Genomic DNA, 11,580 nt, shown 5'->3' with positions numbered 1-11,580 from the left:
GCTACCACTGAGAACAGTCTAGAGCCAACCTCTTTGGAAACCCCTTTCAGGTAGTTGAAAGCAGCTATCAAATCCTCCCTCATTCTTCTCTTCCGCAGACTAAACATCCCCAGTTCCCTCAGCCTCTCCTCATAACTCATGTGTTCCAGTCCCCTAATCATTTTTGTTGCCCTCCCCTGGACTCTTTCCAATTTTTCCACATCCTTCTTGTAGTGTGGGGCCCAAAACTGGACACAGTACTCCAGATGAGGCCTCATCAGTGTTGAATAGAGGGGAACAATCACATCCCTCGATCTGCTGGCAATGCCCCTACGTATACATCCCAAAATGCCATTGGCCTTCTTGGCAACAAGGGCACGCTGTTGACTCATATCCAGCTTCTCGTCCACTGTAACCCCTAGGTACTTTTCTGCAGAACTGCTGCCGAGCCATTCGGTCCCTAGTCTGTAGTGGTGCATTGAATTCTTCCATCCTAAGTGCAGGACTCTGCACTTGTCCTTGTTGAACCTCATCAGATTTCTTTTGGCCCAATCCTCCAATTTGTCTAGGGCCCTCTGTATCCTATCCCTACCCTCCAGCGTATCAACCTCTCCTCCCAGTTTAGTGTCATCTGAAAAATTGCTGAGGGTGGAATCCACACCATCCTCCAGATCATTTATGAAGATATTGAACAAAACCGGCCCCAGGACCGACCCTTGGGGCACTCCACTTGATACCGGCTGCCAACTAGACATGGAGCCATTGATCACTACCCATTGAGCCCGACAATCTAGCCAGCTTTCTATCCATCTTATAGTCCATTCATCCAGCCCATACTTCTTTAACTTGCTGGCAAGAATACTGTGGGCGACAGTGTCAAAAGCTTTGCTAAAGTCAAGGAACAACACGTCCACGCCTTGTCAGAAGGCCTTTAACCAGCTTAAAGCGACACTCATGTCTGACCCTGTGCTAAGGGCCCCAGACTTAGACAAACTGTTCCTAGTGACCACAGATGCGTCCGAGTGTGGTGTGGGAGCAGTTTTAATGCAGGAAGGACCGGATCAAGAATTCCACCCTGTAGTGTTTCTCAGCGAGAAGCTGTCTGAGAGGGAAAGCAACTGGTCAATCAGTGAAAAAGAATGTTACGCCATTGTCTACACTCTGGAAAAGCTACGCCCATACATTCGGGGATTGCGGTTCCACCTGCAAACCGGCCATGCTGCGCTACAGTGGCTTCATACCGCCATGGAAAATAACAAAAAACTTATTCGGTGGAGTTTAGCTCTCCAAGATTTTGATTTCGACATCCGACACATCTCAGGAGCTTCTAACAAAGTGGCTGATGCACTCTCCCGTGAAAGTTTCCCAGAATCAACTGGTTAAAATCATCCTTGAGATGTGAAAAATATTGTTAGTCTTTATATACTTCGTAGTATATTTAGAGGTGCATGTGTCTTATTAACTCGGTTTTCTCCTAGAGTTCCAGGAAGAAATCACAGCCAGCGTTTCACCCTATCTGTGATTTGGGGGTGATGTCATAAATATAAAGGGAAGGGTAAACACCTTTAAATCCCTCCTGGCCAGAGGAAAAACCCTTTCACCTGTAAAGGGTTAAGAAGCTAAAATAACCTCGCTGGCACCTGACCAAAATGACCAATGAGGAGATTAGATACTTTCAAAGCTGGAGGGGGCAGGGAAACAAAGGGTTCTCTCTGTCTGTGTTGCTTTTGTCAGGACCAGAGCAGGAATGCAGGTCAGAATTCCTGTAAAAAGTCAGTAAGCAATCTAGTTAGATATGCGTTAGATTCTGTTTTGTTTAAGTGGCTGATAATATAAGTTGTGCTGAATGGAATGTATATTCCTGTTTTTGTGTCTTTTTGTAACTTAAGGTTTTGCCTAGAGAGAGTCTCTATGTTTTGAATCGGATTACCCTGTAAGGTATTTTCCATCCTGATTTTAAAGAGGTGATTCTTTTACTTTTTCTTTAATTAAAATTCTTCTTTTAAGAATCTGATTGCTTTTTCATTGTTCTTAAGATCCAAGGGTTGGGGTCTGTGTTCACCTATGCAAATTGGTGAGGATTTTTATCAAGCCTTCCCCAGGAAAGGGGGTGTAGGTTTTGGGGGGATTTTGGGGGGAAAGACCTTTCCAAGTGGGTTCTTTCCCTGTTATATTAGACGCTTGGTTGTGGCAGCAATAAGGTCCAGGGACAAAAGGTAAAATAGTTTGTACCTTGGGGGAGTTTTAACCTAAGCTGGTAAAAATAAGCTTAGTGGGGTTTTCATGCAGGTCCCCACATCTGTACCCTAGAGTTCAGAGTGGGGAAGGAACCTTGACATGTATCAAACAATCTGTGCTATAACCACTAGTCAGCATTACTGCCTCCCCTACCACATCTTCACCCATAGCTTGGAGAAGGCTGACCAAGATGTAAGCATGCACAGCTTCTGATGGATAAAATATTCTCCATATCACAACCGTAACACTACCCCCTAGAGATGCCAGTCTCCCATTGTCCTCTTTAACTGCCGTCCTGCAGGTACCCCTTTAACAAATTATTTTCCCCCAACACTTGTAGTTGTAATTTAGCAAACGGGTTTGTGCAGATGGGTGAAAGGGTGCAGAGTTTATATTGTGGTGAGGTTTGTGGTGTATGGTAGTTGCAATAATGATAAGGGGTCGGCTCATAGATGGAATAGTAGAGGATACGCTTTGTTGCGTGGCTTAACTTTTCACTTTCCATGCTTTTCTGGGTTTGTTTTGGGAAGATTTTGTATAAAATCATCGAAATGTAAGGCTGGAAGGGACCTCAAGAGATCATCTAGTCCTTCCCCCTGCACTGAGGCATCTATGTAGAACCTTCACTGCTTCACAGTGAAGATTTCTGCATATTAGTTTCCATGGGTTTTTAAGGCTTAATTAGTCCTGGAGTTGGCCAAGTGGGGTATAGAAATTCAAGTGCTGATGGACAATATTTTAGGATGAACAATGACTTTCAATTACCCTACCTCTAATATTTAAAAACAACCCGAAACTACTTGTTGCACCAGCTCTACTCAAGCTCACCTCTCTACCAAGTGTTGCGTAGTCATTAGACAATGATTTTTAGGAGATACTGGACTTCAGTAATTCAGTCAGAGGTTAGGGGTCTATTATAGAAGTGTGTGGGTGAGGTTCTGTGGCCTGCCATGTGTAGGAGGTTAGACTAGATGATCATGATGATCCCTTCTGATTTTAAAGTTTAGGAGTCTATAAAGAAAAGTGGGACTGCCAAGAACAAATTCCAGCCCGAGGCCAAATTCAGAGACTTCCTGTTAAATAGTTTTGAAGAGAAATGACACAAAAAACATGTAGAAAATTCAAAGGGCCTAAAAACAAAGATTGTGTGAAACTTTGCACTGACTGGCCACCTATTTTTAGAAGGCCAGCAATTCATACCCATTTTAAGCTCATTTAATGCAACATCTGACTGTAGATTCTCAAGCAGGCACCATCACAATATAAATAATAAATATCAACAGTAATCAAGTGGAAGTAGAATTTCTGCAAATTGCTACTTAGCTCATAGACTTTTGGGGTAAAAAAAAACTTGCAGGATCCAGGTGCTGGATTGGTGATCTTGGGATACTGCCATGTCATTTTGTAATAGGGTCTGGAATTTTTTTAGTGTTAGGAGCTGGTGCATTGTGCATTTATTTATAGAGCAGAATGTAGGATACTGCAGTTAAAAATTAGCAGGATCCATCAAGATCCATGTCCCAATCTGGGTCGTTGCATCACTAGGACATGCTGGTGTCCAGAACTTCATAGTGAAGTAGGAGCAGCTGGTTTGTTCTGTATTCAGACAGTAGAATTTGGGGGTCTGAGCACAAAAATCTGCAAGATCCAGCAGGATCCCAGAGCAGGTCTCTGTAGCATCAAGATGCTAGACAGTTAGAATAATCTATTCTAGAATTTTTGTGTGTGCCCTAATAGGGGTTGGATGTGTTTTGTAGTAAGGTTATGGGGCTTTGGGGGCTTTGGTGCAAATGGGGAAGAATCCACCAATCCATGTCCCAGATCTAGGCCTGGGTAGTGCTATTGTGCTGGGACACCTGGGGGTCTGGAATTTTTTGGTGCACTAGAATGGGTTGGATTTCTTGTGAATGTTGGCTGTTGTTTTGGGGACCAGGAGTGCCGTACTCCATGTTCTGGATCCAGGTTTTTGCAGCGCTGAGATGCGCTGCAGTCGTGACATTTTGGTGCAGTAGGAGTGTGGCTGCATGTGTTCTATACTTGGGAGGTGGAATTTGGGGGTTCAGGCCCAACCACCAACAAGCTCCATTTCCTAGATCCAGGTCTTTGTGGCACGAGGGCACACGGGGGGGAGGGGGTCCAGATTATTTTAGTGCAGTAGGAAAGGCTTGGACGTGTTTTGTATTTAAGTGGTGGAATTTGGGGAGGCTGCAAGGATCTGGCAGGATCCACTTAGATCCGGCTTTTCCCTTTTTCCTCAACCCCCCGTGGAAACGGTGCATAAAGAGAGAGCCCCGCGCCTCAACCAGGGAGGCAACCAGCGAGCAGACTGAGCCGCTCTGAACTCTGCTGTTTTTCCTAGAAACGGATCCGTGCACCTAGAAAATAACAGGAAGGGAAAGCAGGGAAAAAAAAAATCACCACCCGAAGATCCTGTTGTTTTCGGTCGCTGCCCGAGGAATAATTTGGAGGAGAAGGATCCATATTTCTGCGGCTGCCGAGGCTGCGGCGCCGGGGATGGAGCGCGGGGCGCGGGCCGTGTAGCGGGCTCGCCCGGGGGCTGCCTTTCGGCCAGGCTCGCTCCGCCCGCAGGGCGATTCCAGCCTCGGCCCGGGCCCTGCCGCGGCGGCAGCGGGATCCCAGCCATTGGGGGCCGGTGGGGTTGAGTCCAAGGCCTCCCCCCTCCCCCGCTACACACACACACGCCCCCCCACCTCTGCCGCCGCCGGGGACAGAGGCTGGTGCCGGGGGCCCGACCCTGCTGCGGCTGCCGCTGCCTGGGCGGATCGCACCCCGCGAGGGGCGGCCGGGTGCAGGGGGGCGCGGGGCGGGCGGCGGAGGGAAGCTCCCGATGGCGCGTCCGAGGCCCCGCGAGTACAAGGCGGGAGACCTGGTGTTCGCCAAGATGAAAGGTTACCCGCACTGGCCGGCCAGGGTGAGTGAGGGCCGGGGCCGCGGCCCGGGGGGTGGGTGGGGGGCAATGCAGGGAGCCCGATCCCCCTCCCCTCCTCCCAGCGCAGCGCCCGGCCCGGCCCCACCATTTCCCCGCTGCTTCTCCTCTGCCTCTCCCGGGGCGTGTGGCGGCGGCGGCGGCGGCTGCTGGGTCCATTGCGAGCCCAGCCGCAGACACAGACCACCCCCCCCGCCCCGGCCCTCCATGCCTGCCGCGGCGGGGAGCGACAGGGGAGCGGGTGTCTGTTCCCCGCTGGATTATTGTGCATCTTTGCTTGAATGTGCAGATTTCTCCGCACCCCCGCACCCCCGTCCTGGGAGAAGGGGAGGGGGCGTGTGGGGATTGTACCTAAATTATTATTATGGGGAGTTGGCAGCTCTGCATGATAATGATGCCATTTATTATACGCCCTCCCCTCTCACAGTTCCCCCCCTCCCCACTAGTGAGGGCTCCCGCCAGCCTTCCCACATGCACATTTCCAGGCAGTTGCAGAAAAGCTGCCTTTGCCCACAATATGAAGCCACAGAGGGAGAGAGAAAGAGACAAACAGGCATAGCCATCAGGAGGCCAGATCTGTCTCTCTCTCAGCCCAGGAAGTGTCCACTGCATGGGAAACACACATGGGAGGAGAGCAAGGCCTAGAATTTAGGCAACAACTCTTTGCAGGGTGCTTGATGCACGGAATACACCATATTTGGGGCTGCAGGGGGCGGAGGAGGCATGGTCTACTACAAAGAGATTAGTGGTAAACATGGACACAATCCGGAAGGATGCAACTTATTAATTGAGAGGAGGAGTTGGTCTACATGGCCTCCATTTTTTCCACGCGCCCCTCCAAATGCAGGCTCATTGGGGAGCTGATCATGTGGAGAAGTTCTGGGCTTGTGAGGCAGTGGCTGGTTTTATTTTGTGAAAAGAAAAGGAGGATTTGTGGCACCTTAGAGACTAACCAATTTATTTGAGCATAAGCTTTGGTGAGCTACAGCTCACTTCATTGGATGCATTCAGTGGAAAATACAGTGAGGAGCTTATGCTCAAATAATCAATCTCTTTGGTCACTCGATTTCTGACCTAAAAGTGGCTATTCTTCAACAAAAAGACTTCAGAAACAGACTCCAACGAGAGACTGCTGAATTGGAATTAATTTGCAAATTGGATACAACTAACTTAGGCTTGAATAGAGACTGGGAGTGGTTGAGTCATTACACAAAGTAAAACTATTTCCCCTTGTTTATTCTCTCTCCCCCCCCCCCCCCTCAGATGTTCTTGTTAACTGCTGGAAATGGCCCACCTTGATTATCACTACAAAGGGTTTTCTCCCCCCCCCCCCCTCCCGCTGGTAATGGCTCATCTTAAGTGATCAGTCTCCTTACAGTGTGCATGATAAACACCCATTTTTTCATGTTCTGTGTGAAAATAAATAGGGGGAGGGATCGCTCAGTGGTTTGAGCATTGGCCTGCTAAACCCAGGGTTGTGAGTTCAATACTTGAGGGGGCCATTTAGGGATTGGGGCAAAAATTGGGGATTGGTCCTGCTTTGAGCAGGGGATTGGACTAGATGACCTCCTGAGGTCCCTTCCAACCCTGATATTCTATGATTCTATGAAATCTCCTCACTGTATTTTCCACTGAATGCATTCGATGAAGTGAGCTATAGCTCACAAAAGCTTATGCTCAAATAAATTGGTTAGTCTCTAAGGTGCCACAAGTACTCCTTTTCTTTTTGGGAATACAGACTAACACGGCTGCTACTCTGAAACCTTTTATTTTGTGGTGGTTTGGGGTTGTGAATTTTTTATTTTATTATTCCTTTCCCATCTTTGATTATAAACTGGTTTGAAATAACTGAGTTGGAAAAGCATCATGGGCATTTGGCAACCAAATAAGCATCCCACTGTATATTTAATGTCCATATTCAGGAGAGCCACAAAACAGAGCAGGGCATTCCCAGGGGCGATCTGATACTATGGCATACTTACAGCCTTCTCTTCCCCCTTTTTTGGTCACCATGGTGTACTTTGTTATGTTAGCTGCATTCTGTTTTCATTCACAAGTAAAAGAAAGTTGTTGGTGTTTATGATCTGCGAGAGCTTGAACTTTATAAAGGGTTAAGCATCAGAGGGGTAGCCATGTGAGTCTGGATCTGTAAAAGCGGCAAAGAGTCCTGTGGCACCTTATAGACTAACAGACGTATTGGAGCATAAGCTTTCATGGGTAAATACCCACTTCGTCGGATGCATTATAAAGGGTTGTACACATCGTGCAGGAAAGTACAGGAGAGCAGGGTCAAGGTAGCATGGACTTTACCAATGCCCTTGAGAAAACATTGAGAAAAGGGTATATGTAAGTGGTGAAAAGTGAAGCAAGGGTCATTATGAGTGTGACTGAGAGTGCGAGTTGAGTGTAGACACAGTACAAGGAGGGAAAACCAGTATCGGAGGCTTAAATGAAGGTTGATAGAGAAGGGAAAAATCAGAGGATGCTAAATGTTAAAGGGAACAGAAATAAGGAAGCACACCCAATTGCTTTGGCAGAGCGGGCTGAAATTCATTTGTGAATAGGCATAAGAACATAGAACTTAAGAATGGCCATACTGGGTCAGAGTAAAGGTCCATCTAGCCCAATATCCTGTCTTCAGATAGTGGCCAGTGCAGGTGCTTCAGAGGGAATGGACAGAACAGGTAATTATCAAGTGATCCGTGTCTAAACTTCACATTGTATTCGTAATTAATGTCTCTGATCAGCATTTATATTCTTATATCTGCTTGTGATGGCCAACAGCATGCTAACGGTGATGGAGTCTATTTTAAATCAATTTCTTTCTTACTTAAATAATGGTTTAATTTAATCTGAAAATGGAGTAGCAAGTGACTTTAACAACTCAGATAATTCCAGCTTTGGGTTTGATCCTGCTCCCATTGCAGTCAATGGCAAAACTCCCATTGACTTTACTAAGAAAAGCTGTACTCTTCTCCTCACTTGAATGCAACAACATTCTCCTTGGAGTACAGTGAAGACTAGCCCTGTGGCCTTGTCCTCATGTGTAAAGAGGGTGTGTTGTTAACTCGTGTTAGCTAACATATGGTAACTAATTGAAGTAAATGGAAAACAGGATAGGGCTCTTTGTTTCAGCAAACTTTTCTTTATTTTTTTATCATACACTGAGCACAGATGGACACATCTTTGATTGTGTGTCCAGCAGGCTAGTCAAAAGTTTGTCCCTCAGGATACGTCTTCACTAGGAAAAAAGGTGTGTTGTTAACTTGTGTTGTTAAGTGAAGACCCCAGTGAAGACAAAGTCATCTATGGTTTTAACATGAAGTTTTGCAGGTTGAGGTAAAGGCTATGAGACTGCTTTGTCTTCAGGAGGATTTTACCTTGTGTTAGCGAACACAAGTTAACAACACACCTTTTTTCCATGTGAAGCTAAGGCCACAGGGTTTACACTAATCTTCACTGTGCTCCAAGGAGACTGTTGTGTCATGCAAGTGAGGAGAGAAGTAGAGATTTTTGCAGGTGAGACAGCAAGTCAGCTCCCCTCATTAACTGAACCCCAGTTATCAAGAGGTTTTGCTTAAGCCGAAGATCTTTGTATAATCAAAGTTCAGATTTGTATATACTGCAGTATAACATTTATAAACCATTTGTATGCTTGATCCTTAAACTCACATATAAAAAAGCTACATATTTTATTTTAAAAATACTGGTTTAGTAATCCAAAGGGTTTGTTATTTATTGCTGTATTTAAATAATTTCTTGTTGCAATGGCCCCTCTCAGAGGCCGTGTTGAGACTCGGTGGTCCTTGGCAGGAAGTGCTATAGAAGGGCAAAATAGTTACCTGTATTTAGTGAAGTGGAGCTGTATTAAAGCAGGACAGAAAGTGAGTAGCCAGCTTTGACACTAAGCCAGCCTCTTACCAATATGAATCTGCCGTTTAACTCTATTGGCTTCAGCAGGAAGAAGATCAAGATGTGTGGGCAAGAGCAACATTCTGCACAGTGAGAGAAGAGGTAGAAGTGGCTGATGTGTAGAGAAACCAATAGGGAGCTCTGCTTAAAAACGGATGGCACGCTGTGACTCTTGAGTTTCACTAGCTTATGATATTGAGCATCATCTCACAAATTAATAACTTGCAAAGGGCCAAATCCTGCAGTCCTTAGTCAAAACTCCAATTGACAGTCACTCAGGTCGTTCCATGCTCTGTTGTAAAGTCTCGCTTTATAAAACCCGTCTTTGTAAGGCACTTTTGGATACTTGGAATATGAAAGATGCCACTGAAGTCATATTGACTTCTCTCTGTTTTGATATTGCAGTCTTTACTCAAAGACAAAACTCTCATTAACCTACATTGGGGCCAGTGAATAGGGATGGCAGGAATTGGGCCAAAGTCTGTAAGTTTGGTATCTAAGGTGACTTATGTGAGTGGATTAAGTCCAATCTTGTATCAAAAAGAAGAGTAGCAGTTTGGTGTAATAAGATGTGTGTAGCACTTACAGCCATGAGATAAATACTAAGCGGCTAGAGCCCTTGCTGATGTAAACAAGTGAAGTTCCATTGATGTGAATGGAACTAGGCAGATTTACTCCAGCTGAGGATCCAGCCCTGACAGTACATTGATTACATAGGCGGAAGAGGCATTTAGTATGCATGGAGGAAGCATGCTCGGATGGTTGAGGTACTAGGCTGAGATTTAGGAAATACAGGTTTGGTTCCCAGCTATGCTATTGGCTACCTGTGCAACCTTGGGTTATGCAGTCTCTCTGGGCCGCCGTTCACTGTCTGTAAAATAGGAACAACACCACTTCCCTACCTAACAAGGGTGTTGTGTCAATAAAGTCATTAACGTTTGTGACTTGCTCAGCTACTACCAAGATGGGGGCCATATCATTACTAGACTCATAGAAAAATATCCATTGCACCTTCCAGATATATTCTTCTAGTTTGTTGAAAGGGTGAATATTGGCCATTGGTTAGCCATTTAAGATTAAATGAAAGGAAGAATACAAAAAATCAATAATTGTGTTCATTTCATCAGTGGCCCTGAAGAAATAATAAGCAATTAGATGACACAATATGAGGGTGATTAAAAAATAAGGAGACCATTAATGCAAATGTAAAGAGAGGAACAAAATTCTGAATGACCTGAATAATGTAGGAGTTTGCCCAGGTAAGTGACTTATGCAGTTCATTGAACTAAATGTAAAATAACGTGGCTCGGGATAAGAGAACGAGATTGGGTAGACTCAGATAGCTTGTGCAAGGATGGTTAAGTTGGTTTGGAACAGTACAAAAGAGATCTAAAGAGGTATTGCAGTAAACTTTAATTTGCCACACATAGAAGGTTTAGATGCTTTTCACTTCTCAATTAGGCGAAAGTATGTCCTTTAGAGTGATGATGTTACACTAACTAATCTAAAGTTTGCAGTCTCTTGGGAATCTGAATTTCTTCTCTTCTAGACCCACATCTCTCTCCTTCTCCTTATAATTTCTTGCTGTTGCTTTATATTGATAGTGCCTTGTATATCATATTTGTTAGATATGTTTGACAGCACATGTGATGCTGCCTGGTACATGTACAAGAGTCACGCTTAAAGAAGATAGGTTTTCTGAGGTATTTATACATTTTAGGGAATCCGTGTTTGATCGATACCTCTTGCCAGTAACTGTTAGTAAACTCTGGCATTGTAATGGGGACCACTGTCTGTGATATGTTCAGCTGCAGAAATTATTTTAATAAAATACAAGGGTAGGCTGGTAATTTCCAGCCCAACACATTTAAAAATTATTGTTAACTATGACCCAATCCAAAAACCCCCGTAAAACATGTTTAACTTTAAGCACTGAGTAATCCTAATGTGGCACTTAAGTTAAAGTTAAGCATGTGCTTTGTTGGATTGTTGCCTAGAAGAGTAACACCGTTAATACTATGGTATTAAAGAACCTAAAAAAATAAACTACCAGGGGGTGAAATAATTCCAGCAGTCTTAATTTTCACTCTTCAATAAAACAGTGAAGAACAGTGTGGAAAAATGCATTTAAGACACATGCAAAGAAATTTTAGAAACAAACTATGGCCCTGATGTTGAAGTAGAAGTCCACATTAGTGGATCCCACAGGACTGTGCATGGTCACAGTGTCTTCACTGATGGATTCTAGGGCAGGACCAGGGCCCTGGTTTTGACACATTAAGTTAATATGCTAGATACCTAACTAACAACAACTTACTAACTACAGTTTGTATGTATGGCATCTTGGAAATATCAATCCCTCAAACAATCATGGAAGTACAGTTCTACATTTTAAAGTGTTTGATATTTTAAAGAGACCATTTGTTTTCTTATTGGACAAAGGACAAGAGAAGGTAGGGTTTCCCTGGCAGAGTTTATCCTTTTTGGCAAAGAATGACAGACAA

The 11,580-nt window shown here is 44.8% G+C and overlaps 1 protein-coding gene across 1 annotated transcript in view; it reads left to right on the top strand.

Moving 5' to 3' along the window:
• The first annotated feature begins 4,523 nt into the window (after positions 1–4,523).
• Positions 4,524–11,580, top strand: part of HDGFL3 (HDGF like 3) — a 56,795-nt gene continuing 49,738 nt past the window's right edge. The window contains exon 1 of the mRNA XM_048866396.2: positions 4,524–5,149. Coding sequence (XP_048722353.1) covers positions 5,066–5,149 — 84 coding nt within the window. The 5' untranslated portion in view covers positions 4,524–5,065. The remainder of the gene's footprint in view (positions 5,150–11,580) is intronic.

Source organism: Caretta caretta, chromosome 10, assembly GCF_965140235.1.
Source record: "Caretta caretta isolate rCarCar2 chromosome 10, rCarCar1.hap1, whole genome shotgun sequence".
Classification (NCBI taxonomy): Eukaryota; Metazoa; Chordata; order Testudines; family Cheloniidae; genus Caretta; species Caretta caretta.
This window is presented reverse-complemented; position numbering and strand designations above follow the sequence as displayed.